General features: G+C 42.9%; 2 protein-coding genes across 6 annotated transcripts in view; both read left to right on the forward strand.

The window, feature by feature from the left end:
- The window catches only part of LOC108107337 (venom metalloproteinase 3), a 46,175-nt gene that overhangs the window by 7,381 nt on the left and 19,718 nt on the right, over window positions 1-19,076 (forward strand). For all 5 annotated transcript variants that reach the window (XM_017214824.2, XM_017214825.2, XM_017214826.2 and 2 more), the window contains exons 3-4: window positions 5,138-5,590; window positions 12,580-12,675. In XM_017214824.2, the coding sequence (XP_017070313.1) occupies window positions 5,138-5,590; window positions 12,580-12,675 (549 nt within the window). The remainder of the gene's footprint in view (window positions 1-5,137; window positions 5,591-12,579; window positions 12,676-19,076) is intronic.
- On the forward strand, window positions 155-799 carry LOC108107339 (S-phase kinase-associated protein 1). The gene has a single exon (XM_017214830.2). The coding sequence runs from the start codon at window positions 230-232 to the stop codon at window positions 740-742; it is 513 nt and encodes a 170-aa protein (XP_017070319.1). The 5' UTR covers window positions 155-229; the 3' UTR covers window positions 743-799.

Consider the following 19,076-nt stretch of genomic DNA (forward strand, 5'->3'; position numbering starts at 1 on the left):
TTGACTGAGGAAATTTTCATGCTTAAAGCAGCTCCAAGGTGGCCTTTTCGCGTCCCACTCTTTCCTGCAAAGAGAAAAACTTCATATAAGTTTCCAGAGAACAAATGTTCCTTGACTTGGATGCCAGTCTGTTTGGTGACTTTATAATCAGCTTAGTGTTGGCCCTGACTTTCTCAGTCCAAGTTTTTAATTATTTAAGAGGCAATCAAAAGCAGTTTTCGATTCGGAAATGGTGCGCCTGGAGACGAGGGATGGCAAGGTGATACGAGTGAACCTGGCTCTGCTCGAGCGATCCATTGTGATCCAGGCAATGTGCATCTTTGGTACGGATTCAGAGGACGATGACTATGTTCTTCCGCTGCAAGGCATCAACAGCGATGCCCTGCTGAAGATTCTTCTGTGGTCCCAGTACCACCAGGGACATCAGGAGCCCGCCTGGGTGAGCAAAGATGAAGCACTTCCCGCCGAGGAGATCGAAATCCAAACTTCAGACTGGGACAAGGAGTTCCTGCGTCTGGAGATCGACCTCGTTGTCGATATCATGGAGGGCTGTAACTATCTGGATATCTCCTGGCTCTATAAGCTCTGTGCCCATAAACTCGTTTTCCACAGTCGGCGCGAGCCAGTGACCCAGTTTGAAAAATATCTCGATAAGATTCCCTCTTTGACCGAGTTGCAGGCCCTCTTCACTGAACAACCCCTCATCCCTGAACAGCTCCTCATCACTGACAAGCCCCTCTAAGTATTCTGATTTCACTTTTGATGTCTTTCAAAATACAAATTTGGAGTCAGGGCTGCATTAAGTACTTTTGAATTTAATGAGACTGGAAAATAAACAGGGCATACGCAATGGATAAACGGCCACTAAAATCGCATCTATAATCTATTGGTGTTATAGCTTATAAATGATTTCTGATTCTGTGCCAATTTCCCTGTCTGATTTCGGAGATTTCCATATCTAGACCATGATTTTCCGGGTTGATTTCGTACCAAGTTCGTGTTGGCTGAGACATCGACCCCTTAGCCTTGCCGCAGCCACAGCATAAATGGTGCTGGCACAAAAAGGTGCCCCATAAACGACTTCGTCTCCGTTTTCCACTGCAATTAAAGTTGACACGCTACAGCAACAACAGCGACATGAAACACACCAACAACTTTGACGAGGCCCTTCAAATCCCAGCCGAGCATGAAAAAAGTGATGTAAAAAACCGACTTCTAGCCAACTGAGACATGCAAAACTTTATGAGAATATCGATTCGAATGAGTCAGCAGCTGGTTTTGTTTTATGTGCTGTCAGAAATGCAGAAAAATATGAGATATCCAAATGTTTGCTGGCCTATCAATTGCCGGCCAAATAAATTAAGCCTTTAATTGTGAAATCAAGAACGGTCTGTGGCACGATTTGTTGTTGTTGTGGTTTCCTGGGATCGTTGTCTCTTTTTTTTCGGCTACTGATCTACTCTTTTGGTTTTTGTCTGCTGTGGCCTGCTCTCTGTCACGGTTTCGAGGTTTGCTTTATTTTTATTTTAATCATTTTCTGAGCTTGAGTTCTCAGGTCACGTTCTCCCCGCTGATTTTCTGAGTTCCTGTGTGCCAGTGTGTGTGTGTTGCGTGGGGTTGTAGGAAAATCAGGGGAATGTCAGTGAATGAGTAATTGCTGGCTGATTAAAAGATTATGCAATCGCATGAAAAAGTTCAGTGCTGGAGTGGAAAAAGACGATAGCTTTGTTCATTGCCATCAGAATTTTTCATCAAAAGATAATTAAGTACTTATCACAATGAGATCACTTCATCAGCTTAACTCTTATGTTAATCATGAACTCAATCATTTTCTTATTGGGTCTTCAGGCATTTGCCTTGCCTTTTTCACCCACATTGGCCCAAAATTAGACACAACCCCTTCGAGCCGTGTCGAAGGTGTCGTAACACCCTGAACTTTTCACACTTTGTTAATCGCTGGCATAAACACAAAATTCCGAAAATGAGAAAACTTAAAACCAGAAAATTTAACGTCGACAGAAGCGGTTGCTAATTTCCGCCGCTTGTCAGCCGCAGCGACAAGGTCAACACACCCAGCCCAAGGAAATGGAAGGAAAAGAGACGAACGCCGACGAGTTCGCAGTTTAGTCGATGGTTAACAATCCGCAACCCAAACCCAAACGCAAAGCCAAGCCAAAAGTGCCAAAATCATCAAAAACCATGGCTTTTGCGAGTGAATAATTTCTTTGTATGCGACTGACTGACTGCGCGAAAGGTCGAGTGACACTCTTTCGAGCGTCTGCCGCTGTTGACTTTGACCGGCTGGGAAAAGAGGGGAAAACAATTGCCCAACAAACAACGTTTGGCCGCAGCTCGCCATAAACAGTGTATTGGCCTCAGCCAGAGCCAATTTGAAGCACACTTTTTGCGTTAATATGGCGGCTACACCTTTTACTTTGACTTGACTCTGATTGCACTTGCTAGCCACCGCCACCGCCATCGAAGTCCCAGTCGTTGTCATGCCGGTTATAGCTTTATACGCCGTACACCGGGCGTATGAGTAATCTCGCACAATTTCAGTAATTGCCCGCGCACCAGCAGCCCCAGTAAACATCAGCCAGCAACCCAGCTAGCCATACAAATTACGATCAGCGCAAATTTCACAATATCCGTCATTGCACTCGGCGAAAACCGAAAATAAAATCAAACTTAAGCTTGGACAAATGGCTGGGTAAACAGCAACTTAATGGCAACTGCCAACCAATCGAACCGAATGACAATTTCTGCTAGGGCTGGATTTGCTTGGCTTAGTATCTAGATTCAGTTTAGTTCTTGATAAACTAAGCTGTGGGTCTCGTTGAGCAATATGATATTAATTACAGTCTAAGAAGTAATCTACCAGGTAGAATGATTACCATTCTAATTAATATTTTCCATTTGAAAACAACATTAATAACAATCATTTATGTGGTTACCAATAAACAGTGATTGAAAAGTCATTTTATATATAAAAGATTGATTGGTAATATCCAAGAATAATGGCTCTTTTCAAGAATTATTTAATAAAAACGATTTGCCAAAATTAAACTCGTAATTATTCTCCCTGCTGATTATCTGCAATTAAGTGTCCGCCATTTTCTGTGTTGTTTTTGTCAAGTTTTCCACTTCTTTCAACACCTTTCGAGTTGTTGTTTCCGATGCCTATCAATGATTTACATAATGTTCGAGCCATTTTGGGTCTTTAAGCGAGTTTTCCGGCTAAGAAGCTGGGAACCTTTGGCAACCCTGGCTCTCCAATCGCTGCTGGTGATCTTGTTCATTGGATGCCGCCTTTTTTGCATAATTCGTAATTGCTGATCGTAGTTTTTTCACTCTCATTTGTTTTTAATTGCGATTAATTGGCCACAAGGGCCAGAGAGCTAAGTGTTGATTGGTGTTTGGGTGTGGTCACAGAGCCAGGGGATTTGCATACTGCGGCGAGAGGAAAGGCCATCAAGAATAATTGTAAATGGCTGCAGGTGCAAAACTTTCCAAATGTGGCCAGCCAAGAGCCCTAAAGCCGGGGATTGCACTCCACTCGGCTCGAATCGAGTCGCCACAATTGCACTCGAGTGGCAAACTCAACGCCTCATCGAAAGAGTAGCTGTTTGCGTGTGTTTTCCTTTCTCAAGCCTCAGTTTCACTTTCAATGGGGCGACGACGACGACGACGACGACGACGACGACGTCGACGACGATGGCAAAAGTTGCTCAATGCGACCCCAAACAGCTGGCTCCTGTTGACTGTTTGCCGTTTGCTGTTGGCCAGGTTGTCTGTGGTCGAAAACACGTTTCAAATGAAAGTAAAAACTCTTTGGCATTGTGCCGAGTCGAGCTGAGCAGAGTCTGAGTCTCTGAGTTAAGCGTCTGGTTTTTCTTCTGGCGTTTGTTCACCTGCCCGGCCAACTTTCCGCTTGGATTTCAATTATAAAAGAATTATCAAGCTCGACTTACGGTTATGCCCGGCAGTGTCATCATCGTCCAGCACCTCACTTAACTGTAAAAGTGAGTCTTGTACTTTGGCCAAGACAACTGGCTATCTTGTTAGCCTTCGTCTTGGTCTGCCTTCTTTTTCCGTTTGCTTCTTTTTCGGCCGTTTCTTGTCCGGCGCTGTCGTCATTTGCTGTAATTCCATTTCTGACTCATTTTAGGCCATTTCGGGCAAAATAAATGCAAGAAATTTGCCTAAATTGCAGACCGCTCGCTGGCAGCAAGTTCGTTGCCTGAGTCTTTTGTTTTTGCGCCTGCGTCTTGGACGTTGTTTAAGGAAATTCTACTCTAGCTTTGACCCTGTAACAGATCTTGTTTTTGGCTTGCTGCTGCTGCTGATTGGATTGCAAGTGAGATGCAGATTTGGCAGATAAATAAAACGGAAATGCATTTGATTGATGCAGAATGTCAGTTAGAACGGAATGCCAACTAAGCAGATAGTTCAAATAACTTATTCAGAAGCTATTTTAACCACTTCACTTATAAAAATAGACTCGCTTCGGAGTTGCCAGTCCATTCTTTGAGGCTGAGCAAACTGAATGGAAGAATACAACAATACCACACAGATTAAAAGTCCATTAATAACAATATAAAATTAATTTGATTTTAATTGAAATTCGCAATTATGGCCATCACACAATGTGCTTATAAAGAAAAAGTTTACACGCAACTCGGCTAAGATTGCTATACGATATTTGTTTCTGCTTCTTGTTTTCGATTCAATTCGATTCGATTCGTTCGGTTTGATTCGGAAATACTTAAATACATGTGTGTCTGCACACAATAAATAAATCTATCAAACGCCGCATTGACCCTGACCCAGTTAGCGAAGATACTCAAAACCCAGCCGAGCTTGGATTTGGCTTTGGCCCGGGCTTAGTCGTTAATCTCCAGATAGCTCTTGAGGGTCCAATGCAAACACGAACCGACCAAGAGCAGGCCCAAGAGAGAGCACCGACGCGGCTTGGCGAACGCAAACACTCGATTATTGCATTGAATTATTGATAATTTTTCAATTATCCAATATCCATTATCCATTATCCATTATCCATCTGACAATTGCTACAATTTGTTGTCATTGCCCACGGCAACTAACCTGAATTCGTTTTCCCTCTCTCTCCCATTTCCAGTTGCACAAACGTATGTCGCCGGAGCAGCTGCAGTCAGTCTTCCACGTGGACACCCACGATGCAGTGCCCCACTACGAGCTCGTCCAGCTATTGCACCATGAAAACCACAACTACAACCACCAGCGGCGGCGGCGCAGCATTGGCGAGAGGCCAAAGGTCAACCCCACCGTTCCGCCACACCACGTGAAAAAGGATCTCAGCAAGAATGCCTACTACAGCGAGCTGAAGCACGAGGCCATGTCCTCGGGCGGCAACCACCTGTTCGGGCCGGAAGTGAGTGCCATCAAGTCGCACAACGTGTCCTTCAGCGCCTTTGGCCAGCACATGAACCTCAGCCTGCGCGCCACCCAAGGACTCTTCAAGGGTGCGCCCCACCAGCTGCGCATGTGGACGGTGGGCAGTGAACCCAGCGCCACCCATGGCCTTGACCTCCAGGAGATTGCCCACGAAGAGGTGAGTTAAATTACTGGGGAAATTATTGATAAGTGATGGTTGAACATCAAGAAAAAGAAGGAAATTTTTTAAGATTTTTTAACTTAGAAGCTTAGCTCAAGATGGCTACATCCTTACTTCATGGGGTTCGGATTCTGTAATATTCACATTTATTGCTTGTTATTTCTTAATAATAGACTAATAATGCCTCTCATGAGCAATCTTAGATAACATAACCCTCTCCTATGCCCATTTTAGTTGATTTTCCAAAAATTATTCACCTTTGATTGGCCCTCGTATTTATGTCATATTTTTTCCTGCCCTAAATTGGCGCTTTGTTGCACACATTTTCCTTACAAGTCTTTCTTTTACTGCACTTTCATTGGTTACATCATAACGTAATGTGAAAAAATCACAACTTTGGTTTTTGTTGCGTTTCGGTTTTGTACGTTTTCTGATTTGCTGATTCGCCATACTTCCGCTTGGGGTAGGCAGATATTTTGTTTCAGCCTTTATCGGCACTTCTCTTTGGGCTTTTATAAACTGTTTTTGCTTTGCCTGGCTTTGTTTTATTTTTATTTATACTTCACCGCTCTGGTTAGTAGTTACTGGCTTTGCTTTTATACGTATCTAATCACAGATAATTGGCCACGTGATAAAAAGATTTTCTTTTATTTACACAAACACTTTTGAGCTCGCATTTAATTGCATTTCTTTGTTGGGCATTGCGAGCGAGAAAAGTAATCACGAACACGTCGGAAAATCTGGCTTAAAGTCAAGGACGGACGGAAATCAGCTTAAGAGTTTGATTGCAATATGTAACGGGCTTAAAGGCTTAACCTTTGTGTTTGGATCAAGTTAAAAATACAGAAATAACAATTGGCTGAAAGTATAAATATTTACCATTTCCACCCGCAAGTTCCAATAAAATTCAGTTAGTTGGGCTGAGCCGTGAACGTGACTCTTTTGTAATTACCAATAAAGTTCACTTTCTTTTGGCTTGTTTGTGTGTATAATTTAATTTTCCCATTTAACCATTATTCATGTTGTTTCTTCGCCACTGTGACGGGCGGTGGGCGTGTTCCTTGCCTACGAAGTACAATCAATTGATCGCACTTTAAATTACGAGTTTTATATTCGGCGGATATGAACGTTGGCGGGGGAGGAGGGAGAGCAAACACGGCATAATTTTGAATGCAAGACACAACACTTCGGAAATGAAAGTGAAATGTCATGTCAGGCGACAGCCGAAAAAGAAATGAACTCGGCGACTCGAACTCTTATGTCTTTGGACTTGGCCAACTGTGGAGCTTTTCAGCTTCTTGTTTTTGCCTTTTCTGTGATTTATGTGTGATAATTTAAGTTTTTAAGCCCCTTGGACTGCGAAATGCGGAAAGATTCGTTTGACTTTTCCTTAATTTCTTGGTGGTTTGGTGGGGGACTTTGTCTTCACTTTTAATTAAAATCCACATAAGCTGCTGCAGTATTTTTGGGCATTTTCCGCGCAAGATTGAGTAACCCACGCAAAGGCATTTTCCCCCTTGAATCTTGTGACTTGGCAATTATTTTTGTTTTCCGTTTTTTTTTTTTTTTCACTAATGCCACAAACAAATGGCCTCAAGATATAGACCACATAACTACAACAATTTCGATGTTTTCTATGTCGGATTTTGGTTTTTGTTTTTTTGGTAATGCGCGGCACTTTGTCAGAGACCTTCCATCGGCAGTCGAAGGAAACAAAAAACGCTATGAAAAGGCATTTATTCTAATTTCTGACATTCTGTATCTATTTTTTTTTGTATGCCTTATTGTTTGGCAACCGCAAAAGTACCGAAAAATCATTTTCCATTGATACCCGGTCTGAAGAACTGACCCCGATTCGTTTTTTATTCAGACAAAAAACTATTCAGATCGAGGGAAAATGTTGCGTTTTTTCGAGTTTGATTGGAAATTAAAATTAAATTATAAAATACACGAGAAACCATCGAAAACTGCAATCTCTTTTCGCTCTGAAGTGAAAATTTCTCTGTTTAACTTTGAAGGTGGAAACCTTGTTTCGTGCTGTCTTTTTCACCCCGACGTTTCAGTTCAGATCCAAGGCATGCCAAGGAATTAAAAGGCAAACACAAGGCGGTGCTCGGCACTCCCACTGCCGCATTCGATCGATGAAGGCGATAGGCCCCACTCAAAGGTCAGTGCAGCCGCAAAATACCAGAAATGAGGCGAAATGAAAACAAAAGTCGCACAGGTCTCTTGAAATAATGGAAATGGCTGAAAGGGGGAGCGCTAAATCAAGTAAATGGGATTTCTGTACCAGAAGTTGTGGGTAACCATGATTAGTGTGGGTAGAAAAACTCGGAAAATGTATACAAATTTTATATAAACTTTTGTGATTTAAAGAATTAGCCAGGATTGGCTTATTCACACGAACCAAATGGTAAATAGTATGAGGTCACCTTTACAAACTCAATCAGAAAAGCAATATGGCTAAAACCGAAATACCTCTGATTGTATTTGCCCAACTTCCCCATTTGGTTGGGCCATAAAAACAGAAGGCAACTGATCCGGGTTTACATGAAGTGCCCAATGTGCTGCGATACCGATCTGCAATAGACAGTAGACTTTGACCAATTGCTCGTGGATCATGGAGCATGGATCAAAGACTGTGGTGAGAAGAACAATCCCCTTCGGCTAAGGCTTGGCCACCTGCCAGCTCGGGATGTCGAGGCTCGACAATTACCATAAAGTGGAGCCGCAAACGAAGGACTTAGGCAACGAACGCGGGCATTAAGCGAGCATTAGTCATTCCACCCCCCAGCCGCTTTCGATATGTACGAATATCTCCCACCAGTCGAAGGAAAACTGAAAGCAAACTAATTAAGTTTTCAAAATGCATTTTTGATGGGTGCTAACGCGAAGTGCATAATTAAAAAATAGTGTGTGCACTGCCTAGAGTCGGCAGTAATGAAACTGTAAAAGCATTTGCTGCATGCCACACATTTGCTGAATGCTGCCGCGCTGCACTCGTTTCACAAGACGCAAAATTGTATCTTGTCATTGCAAAACGATTCCAACTTGTTGTCGGCGGCGGAGAAGCATGATTAATGAGCTGGCCGATTTGGCAGCTGAATGAATTCGAAATTAGCTCACTATGTCCCACTCTCTCTCGCTCCGTTTTTTGGTCTATCTATTTTTTTTTTCAAATGCGCGGGCGATGCAAGTTGCGATTCCGCAAAAAATAAAATAAAAAAAATGAGACGAAAAAAAAGCATGAGGGGTAGCAGGAAAACGTTGCGGCTTAGAAAGCAGTTCGGGCTGCATTTCGCTGGCTCTCCCGCGTTTTTCTGCGGCTGCAATCGGTTGCATAAGGCCGTAAGTTGCCACGGCCTGACAGTTTCTGTGGTTGTTGTTATGCTCATGTTGCAGTTATTGTTAACGCCGAGCGGCATGTTGCTTTGTAGCCCGCAACAAGTTGGCCTGATCGTTCCCTTTCAGCAGTCATTAGGGATAGGAAACGAGGAACTGTCCAGCTACTAGCTATGTGCCTGAATCTAACAGCTCAATGGGTCACATAATTGGCCGAATAATGGACAAATAATGGCCAGATCCAGCCTTGGCATTGTCTTGGAACCAAAGGCAAACTGCCATCAACAAATCCAGTTCGACGCGACTCATACATACAATGCATAATGGTGCGTAATAAACAAGCCAACTGCCAAAGCAAATCAGCCGACAAACACACACGCATGGCTCAAACCAAAGTTATTATTATGCGCAGCTCGAATGCGGCCAATGCGGCGTATGCGTAACGACGCCAAACAAATCAGCGGGCAAACAAAATAAACCAACAAATGGAACGAACCGACAAAAAGCGACGCCCACACGTCGTCTAATGCGTTAATTGTCGGTTAACTTGGCTAAATGGCTCGTGGATTTACGGTGCGTACTCACTGAAAGACCGTGTGGGATCTTGCCTTTACCATATACCATTTACCATTTACCATTTACCATTTAGCATTTGAAAAGTTAGACTTTCATTTGCCTTCCATTTCGAACAATGGCAAATCATCGTCTTCTTGTCGGGTTAAGGGCCTGAGACTAATGCCTTAACCTTCTTCTCGCCTCGCCACCAACAACAACCGAGAGAGTTCAGAGGCTAATTTTCACTTTGCCAAGTTCGTCGCTCCGGGTCATTTGTGTCTTTCTTCTTTCAACTTTTCGGCTTAATTTGCATAACAAAATTGCCAAAGAAAGAGCCAAAGAAAATGGGCTAAAAAGTTTCAGCCAGGAAGTTGTTAAGACTTCGGGCTTTTACTTTCGTTTTTGGATTTTTAGGTGGCACAGTGCTGAAGTCGGGGCTGGGCTTTGAAGGGCTTTCTACACTTTAGTTAAGAGATCCTTTGAATTGCTCAGTGCATGATTAGAGAGTTGTAGTTTTTCTAAAGATTCTGTTGCCCAAACAACTTCACGAGTAGGCAGTAGCCCCTCCTTTCACCAACCTTTCTCTGGGCAAGCCGAAACCAGTCATCAAATATGGTTTAGGCTGAGAGAGGAACAAAGTAATAGACAAAAATCAAAGCAAGACCCTTGGGGCAGCCGAGAAATTCATTTCTTACGTAAGACAAAAAGTTGCATTCAAACAAAAAGTCACAAGACATTCCGGCCAGAGCCTAATCTCCGCAAAGAGATCTGCATAATGTCTTGTAGCCATTTGTAATTAAAAAATTTACGGCGCCATAAATAAAAAAAAGTGTATATAGATATGTATATGGTTCGGTGCAGTGGAAATGGAATCGAAGTGAAAAAATGCGCGACAGCTAACAATTTACAATTTGCAAGTCAACTAATTAAAACTGCGGCCGAGAGAGAGAGAACAAAGTACTGCAAGTCGAAATGAGAACAGCAATTGTCAATGGGTCCATGTCCATGTCCATGCAAAGTGGAGTCAAGAGCAAACAGAGCTGCGGTATAAGTGGCCCACTGACAGTTCATAAATAGTATATGGCCAAAACACTTGGCCAGGCTCCAAGCGTTGACAACTCGAGTCTCTGAATCGGATTTGGATTCGGATTTGGACTCGGATCCATGGTAGCCGAAATACGTGTGGTGGCGTGGGGGTCGCCACTTGCCACTTGTTGCTTTGAACTTATTTTTCCACAAGGTCGCCGTGTCCAACTAGCAAATACAACAGCAACAACAACGAGTACAACAACCAACCGGCGACAGCGACAGCAACAACGAATTAAGCCATAAATGCCTGCTGCACATGAAAAATTTGAGTGTATTTCGAGCTGTTTGTTGTTGTTGCTGTTGCGTGTCCGCACGCTTGGCGGTCATTTAGCCAACTCAACAAACTTAGCCAAGACCCCGCCCCGTTCTGGACAGCTCAGTAATTCGATCGGAGCGATAAATAATTGCTCTGTTCTGGTGAATTCCTGGGAACCCCAAACATTTTAAACTAATATTTTTCATGGGAGTTTATTAATTTTATTATATTAAAAAACTATTAGCCTGAAGATGTAAAAATCTTTATTTTTTATAGACCACATTTATTGATTTTTCATTGAGATATAAAAGTAGATTTTAAGATCTCACTGCTGTCCTCATAGCAACATGTTAATGGCCTGAACTTGCTTCTTTTAAGACCAATCAAGCAGTTTTAATAGGCCCCCAAGCTCATCAGACGAATCTAGATAAACTTCTGGCCGACAGCTCCCATCAAGCCAAAGGCCAATGGCTCTGACTCTGGTCTTAAGATGCTTTTTGGCACTTGACTTACTTTGATGCATACGAGTACGCATACGAACTGCCATTTATTGCTCCGATTAGTAACTGTATATTTTTGGACTTGGACGGGGGCAGTTATGATTTATGCCTGTAATTTGATAGAGTGCCGGCACGACAACTTTTTGAGACTCGGACGCGGTCCAATGCCAAATGCTATGGCCGATGTCAAGTGTCAGATTACATTTATTTCGATATTTATTACAGAACTCAATTCAATTGAATGGAACCGAACCGAATCGAATCGAAACGAAATGAATGGTCAGGTTACGCAGTGGCAATTAATTTAATTAGTTTGACCAAAGCGGGACTAGAGATAAGCCGTTGAAATTTAAACTTATGCTAATTCGAGACTAATATCCCCGGGGTATTTGCTCGCTGGCTGGCTGCCTTGAATTCCGAACACAAGAAAAACCCAAAACGAATGTCTATGTCACAGCATGGAAAAGCAGTTGGACATTGCCACTGGACAAACAAACTTTAAATCGAAACCGAAACAGAAACTAGAGCAGTTGGCCAAATGTCAGAAGCTTAAGCTTTAAGCCGGGCCAGCAGCACTGTTTTCATGGTCAGTCTAAAGTCTGCAGCGGCAGTGTCAGCGGCACACACGGCGTATGAGTGACGTGCATGCTGAGGCGTCACATTTGCCAACCGCGAGCATAAATCAAAGCTCAGTTTACCGCTACAGCTTTGTGCTGCCCCACGCTCCTCACTAAGTGCCCAAGTCCTCCTACCTCGGCCACCTTTTTCTAGCCAGCCAAAGTTGCATTTAATTAAATTTACCCGCTAACCACGCGTTTTGTCTTGGTCAACTCAGCTGTGGTGGCCACAGAAATATACATTTGTTAAACCAAGAAAAAACACAAAACGAAAATTGCTTTAAATTTTTAGTTATGGCCAGCTGCGGCTCTAGCCGCGCCGCGTATTTGTTTTACATCTCTCGGAATGTGCGGAATTTAGACCCGTAAAAATGTAAAATGGATATTTAATTGCATTTTTAAACAAATTATATTTTACCACCGCGGAGCTGTCTAACATTTATTAAGGTTATATGTTTTGATTAGAAGAAGTTATAGCTTTGCTTTATGGATATTTTGATATGAATCGATAAATTGCATTTAATCTGTAATTATAATCATAAATCGATCTTAAATACTTATTCTTAATAATATATTGTCTCTAACTTTACATCTTAACTAACTGCATTTTGTTCTTGCACCTTCCAGCACCACAGGAATGAAGTGGGAGAAGTCTTTCAGGATGAGAAGAACATGGCTGCGATCTTGATGCGGCGCCACATGCAAACAGGCGACCTGATAATGGTAAGTGGTCCCAGTCCCACCCACCTTGCAAGGTCATCCGCCGTGTTGTACGGCAATCAATGGACGTGCCCCAAGAATTTCAATTAGCGCAGACCATTAATGCTTGTTCTCGGCGTTGTTACCGTTTCTGCAACCAACTCAGATTCAGATTTAGAATCAGAATCAGTTTCTGTTCTTGTTCTATGCGGCTTGTTGTTATGACAGACGGCCATTGTTATGGTCAGTTTTGGAGTCGGACATGCCGGCCATGTTAACTGCTGGCTGTCGCACATTTCAATTTGCCCGACTGCGTCTGTGTCTGTGTGCGGGGCATTACAATTAAACGCCCGTTGATCGGATATTCAGAACGATGGCGGATAATTTGCGGATTTAGACAATTTCTGCTGATTAAGAATTAATTTATCGCCGCAAAAGCGTTCTGGCCAAATCGGCAGCTGTACATGTAAATGGCAGCGTGAAAAGCCAAACCAAAATTCAGGGTCGACTAATGGATACCCCAGCCAAGTGCCAATTTGCCTGATTTCTATAGTGGTTTTAGAATTTCGGATAATTCTTATAATTAACTTAACAGTTTTAAAGTGTCAAAAATAACTTGTAACACTTGACTGCCCAGAATACCCTTTTGATTTTGATTTCACAAAACTGCTGTTCTCGCCGAGCACCTTGGTCCAATTTGACAGGAGTGAAAACTGCGATGGCGTATGGGCGATAAAGCCAAGATATATTGCATTAGGCCATAAATGTTCATGTCGCTAGAACAAATACAACCGTTTAGGTGGCCAGATATGCTTAGAGAACAGCCCAGATAACTGGGGGCCTTGGCAAACGGTCGGTCTGACCTCCAACCGCAACAATGGCAAGAATATTCTTAATCGCTGAATTTAGTTCAGCTCTTTTCGTTTATTAATACTGCAAAATTGCAATTATTTTACCATTTCCTCACCGACAATCATCAAGGTTGCCATAAGTCTCGGCATTTCTGTTAATGCTTTAATTTAATATCCAATTTTTATTCGGCTGCCGTTTAACTAGCATCAGATATCTTCTGATGACGTTCAATTTAAAGACAATTGGCAATTAACATTACGCGAGCGGAAATGGAACCCAATGTGCAGGAACAAGTTTTGGCATGGAGGAATGGAGGAAGTCTGCCTTAATTGCCGGCCATTGTGTGTGCGATCTTTTCTCTTCCATGGCTTTCATGGCGAATGGAAATTGAGCTCGGGTTGGTCTGGTTGGTCTGGTGGGAAAAAGAACCGAAAGAAGGAAACCTTTTGAGCTTGGCCTGCATGGAGAATTGCACAAGCAAATGTCACAATTCAAGCAAATTAATAATCAGCTGGCCAAACGGACTAGCAAATAAGCGACGGAATCAGAAAACAGCCAACAAATATTGGCAGGCAATAAGGTCAATAAACAAGCAGCATGGACAAAAGTCTTGGGGCCGCCGCTCCGTTCGGGGTCTTTATTTTTGGCAATTTTTGTGATTCGCTGACGTCTGCTTGGATTTAATTTGTTAAACAAAAAGTCAGATAGGAAAAAATGTATTTTTGATAATAATTACAGACAGCCAATAAAAGGTCAAACAGCAATGTCTGGCCCGGTCTGACTTGACCGACTTGTTATGGCCAAGTGCGCCGCCGCTGCACCGCCATCGACCGACAAACAGAAGAATTCATAAATAATATGTAGAAAATAGCCAGCTCACATGTGAGCATGAAAAATGTTTGCTGCCTGACATTTCGAGGCGCAAAGCCGGCGAAAAGTTTCGCAATTGGCCAAAAAGCACTGGACGCAGCTGTGCTGGCCAAATCCAATGGGTCTTCCGGCTTCGGTTTTGACCTTAAACGGACGGGCTATGAAACCTCTCTCGCCATCAAGATGCCGCTGCCAACTTGTAATTAACAAGAAGTCGAAGATGGCTAAGGCGGCGATAGTTGCGTAAGACTTCTGGCCCGCTTTTTTGGTACACTATCCAAACAATGTCGGCAATTTAACAGCCTGCCAGCTCCTCCCCACTAAGCCACATTTATGGCCTTTAATTAGGTCCACCAAAAGAGTGACGACCATAAAAATGTGCGTCTTACATAAAATAACTACTGGCTCTGACCAGGCGAAAGACGAAACATATTTAAAGTATTCTGGTACAGTGGATTAGATTTGTGTTTTCGTTTATGGCTTTCGAAAACTGGCTATATCAAAGAACATATCCATTAACATAAATCTGTATTATAGGCTGTAAAAACGATGTCAAAATGTAATATCATGAAAACCTCCTCTCAGACATTCATTAAGTTTTTTTTATTTAGTAACAACTCGGATTTTGGCGATCCACTGTACGAAAGACTCAAGACACGAACTGCTTTTGGGCCATTGCAAAACTTTTTCAAAGGAAATTTCAAGCCCACGTTGTTTTTGTCGGCGATTTAATTTAATTACAGCTTACCCAAGAGTAGACTTACACGCACTATTCGATCAGATATCTAGTTTCTTGTTTCTTACAATGGCCTGGCAGCTCAAAAAATGTTTCTTTTTTTCGAAATAAGTTCGTCTGCAACCTTTGAATAAACTTCATTAGTCAGTTTGGAATTTAAAGGTTCTTCACGAGCCTCGATCGAAGCGATTCCCACCATCAGCTGGTTGGTTACTTGAAAAAGATGCATCCCAAAAGCAAAGTTATTCATCATCAAAGTCTTTGTGGGAAACGAAGACCGAAAATCGAATGTGATTTAATATGTACATGTCAGAGGTTGAAGGTCGCCTCGAATGCCCTTAGACGACCTGGACTTGAACGTCGGCTTGAGTCCGGGGTCCATTATCGGCGCCACCCACTGCCAGTCGCGGTAATGTATCCAAATTTGACCCAATCAATGTTGACATTGACTCGTAATTTCACACAGAGAAGCACTTACATGCGAATATTAATTTCACGGCCAATTAGCCTCAGCGTCTGAGCCTTGTTTCTTGGCCAAAACGAATAGTTCCAAAAATTGATGACATCCATTTCGGAGATGGCTAATTGTTTAAGCCAATTACATTAGCCTCCCCTTCTGGAAATTTATCAAAACGAAACGAGCTCAAGGGAACCAGACAGGCCAGGCAAATTGTAATCATTTGTCTCTTACTCTTCTTGGCCCGCAGTGTTTACGGTCATTTGTTTATGCACTTGAATAAATAAAGTATTTTTTACGAGTGAGGGGTGGTTGGGGGGGGTGGGGGGTTGCGGTAACCAAGCTTGATTAATGCTAATTGCGGCCAACGTCAGTCAAATCCAAAAAGGCGATGCGTGCGGCCGCTGATGAATTGGATGCAGGTGATGTATGCATCTGATGTCGGAGCTTCGACTGCTAATTACCCGCTGCTCTGAAAAGTTTGGCCCTGAAACTGAAGACAAATCCACGAAGTGCACGCCACGAAATGCATTTCGGCCACCTTTCATAATAAGAGAGTGGCTTACGTAAGGGCAATTATGCAGCACTCGTGATATGCATCTCTCTATTAATGACTTTTCAAAACCCTTGGGTAAGGTGCGCAGCCAGGTAAAAGTATCTTCAGTTAGTTAAGCTGAATGTGAGCGATTAGAGGGGCACTGGTACAATATGCCTTTGATTGTGGATGGCCTCTGCATTCTTTTTTCCTAGCAATGTTGTAACCTTTTGGTATTCAGTTAGTCACTCATCTTGGGGCGCCTTAACTTTAGTTACTGAATAGTAATAATATTTGGGGACTATTTAACCCCTGCTGATTGAACTTTGTCAGTCACACCTTCCGGCACACTCCCCGTTTATGCGATTTGCCCTTTTTTCAAGCCGCTTGGCATTTGACAGCATTTGAAATATCAATATGTGTCTTGCCATTTGAGCCAACAGATGGCAACAACAATGGAAAGAAACAACAAACAGAATTATTATTAGGTAGCACTGGCGACATTTGGACACGGCTCTCAGCATTTCGGCCAACTCTATTAGACGGCAATCGCGGCGTCATCATTAAGCAACATTCATGTCCAAAGTGCCAAACAAGTTTTTATTCGTCCCGCGAGAGCTTCTTCGCAGCCAAAGTCTTCTCACCTTCCCAACTAATTGCTAGCCTTGATATTTACAAAGAGTTCACAGTATGCATAAATGTGTATTCGATAGTTGCTCTTCTTGAGTGGAAATTCTATATCTAAATACCGGCTGACCGCTGATTTGATTTGCATTTGCCATGCCGCGGCAGCAACATCATCATCATCTGGTGTTGGGATTGCACAATTTATGGGACAAAGTCGCCACAGTTGGCTGTGGCTTGACATTCAGGCGGGAGAATTGCAATTTATGCGCCGACGACATTTACAAATGTTATACAATTTGATGGCTATATTCGATTCGACTTTTGGCTGATTAAAGCCGAAACTTTCAAGCCACTTGATCCGGCTCGGTTCTGGCCATTGGGCAATGAGTCTCGGCTTGAGCCAAATCAATGCAAAATAGTTTTGCAAATTGGTATGGATACCCCGCCCTGATATATATACTATATACAAATATAGTAAATCGCTTTTTGCGGACGACACAACCCCCAACTGACGAGTTTGTTGCTTAAGTCTTTCGTGTTTTAATTTCGGTTACTCGATAGCCGCAAGGAACTCGGCCTGGCTCACTTCACTTGTCCAAAAGGAAAACCAAAGTGAAACTAAATCGAGTCGACATAACAACGAGCGTGTTACCAATATTCATAAGTGCTGGGCGGCAGGCCGACAACTTTGGTTAGCAGCTCATATGCAGATCTGTGGATCTGGAGACTAAGTGTCGGGAACCAGAGATGGCAGCGTGACACGATCTCACTGCTATTCATCACGATATCAGCTCTACGAACGTCACGCATGCCCCGAATACAAAGGATTAAATACCGCCAATGAAAACGTTTTTCAATTATACCCTGCTGTTCATATTATTTAATCAAAATGCACATTTTCCCGTTTTTTTTTATTTTTTGTATTTCGGGTGATGGCCGCAATTTCCTTGTGAAAAATGTTTTTTAATTGGTGCAACGCGGTGTGGCAAGCCACCAGTTGATAACAACATTTCTGGCGGGTGCCGTTCCAAGACTTTAGCCGCATATTGCATTTTAATAAACGGCCATATCGGTTACGTCAAGGCATACACAAACATATCTTTGATCACAGTATACTATTTTTCGGGAAGGGGAAGGGGCGAACGAGAGCTGGGCACGAGTCTGAAATTTTCACGCTTAAGATAGTTAAATTTGGTAGTTGGCTGCTGATGGGGATTCAATTTGGGGCTTTGGTGTCCGTCAGGGGATCCAATTTCAATTAAGCCGATTAATCGATGGAAAACGAAAGGCGACTGTCATTAATCAAGACCCAAAGAAATTGAGACCAGTTATTAGAAATCTATATGGCTTCAAAAATAAGATAGTAAAAATGAATCATCTCCTTGGGAAAAATGAAACCCAAGAACTTCAGTTCGGTGGCCAAACATTTAGATCCAGATAAGATTGTGAGAAAGATTGATTCTTTGGTATCTGAGCGGCGGTCACACACCCAGTCCGTCAGCCTTGAGAGGCCTTCACTTCTGAGACACTTCTAAGTGCAAGGATAACCTGCGATCAGTCACTCAAACCCGATTGTGATGTTGATGTCGATGTCGACTCCACTTGACTTTGACATGCGACTCGAACTTCATTAGGCCGGGTCCATACGCCTGCCTGGCTACCTACCCACTTACTCCTCGTACTCTACTAACAGAACGGAGTTATTGGAGCGGCAACTTGAAAGATCTCCCCCTTCGCATTGAACTTGCTGCTGCCACTGCCAACGCACCAAACATCAGAACAAATTATACCAAAAAAAGTTGGCGAGAAACCGAAAAAGACATGGCAAAGTGCGTTCTAGTGGCAGATACATTTTGTGAGCAAATTAATTTTGATTGCTGGTGATTGCAGTCGACCGAGAACCGCTGTGTGGGCCAGGTTCTGTAGCCATTATCCATTATCCATTGGCCATTGGCCACTAACCACTGACCATGGGCGGTGGCCACTGCCGTTCGGCTGATTTTTATTCTTTGGTAGATATAAATATTCATTGACCAGCCGGAGCCACAGATACAGATTCAGATTCAGAATCAGAAACAGAATCCAGCATCGAGTGGGCTGCCTGAAGGTGGGTTCGGAATATTTTTAACGAGCTGCTTTATGTAAACAAACTGTTAACACGGCAGGTATCTCTCACCAACACCAGTATCGGTTCTTGTTCTCATTGTCGATTCTCGATTGTCGGCAATGTAGTTTACGACTACATGCACTCGCATTGAACAGCGATCTTAAGAGCCGATTAGATTTAACCTTGACCAAGATGATAACCGAAAAACAGTAATAAAATACAAAAAACTACGCAGGCACAC

The sequence above is a fragment of the Drosophila eugracilis genome, unplaced genomic scaffold, assembly GCF_018153835.1.
Source record: "Drosophila eugracilis isolate 14026-0451.02 unplaced genomic scaffold, ASM1815383v1 contig_1765, whole genome shotgun sequence".
Classification (NCBI taxonomy): Eukaryota; Metazoa; Arthropoda; class Insecta; order Diptera; family Drosophilidae; genus Drosophila; species Drosophila eugracilis.

Excerpts from the sequence above, each read along its gene's own strand:
- LOC108107339 (XM_017214830.2), top strand. The coding sequence starts at position 230 with ATGGTGCGCCTGGAGACGAGGGATGGCAAGGTGATACGAGTGAACCTG.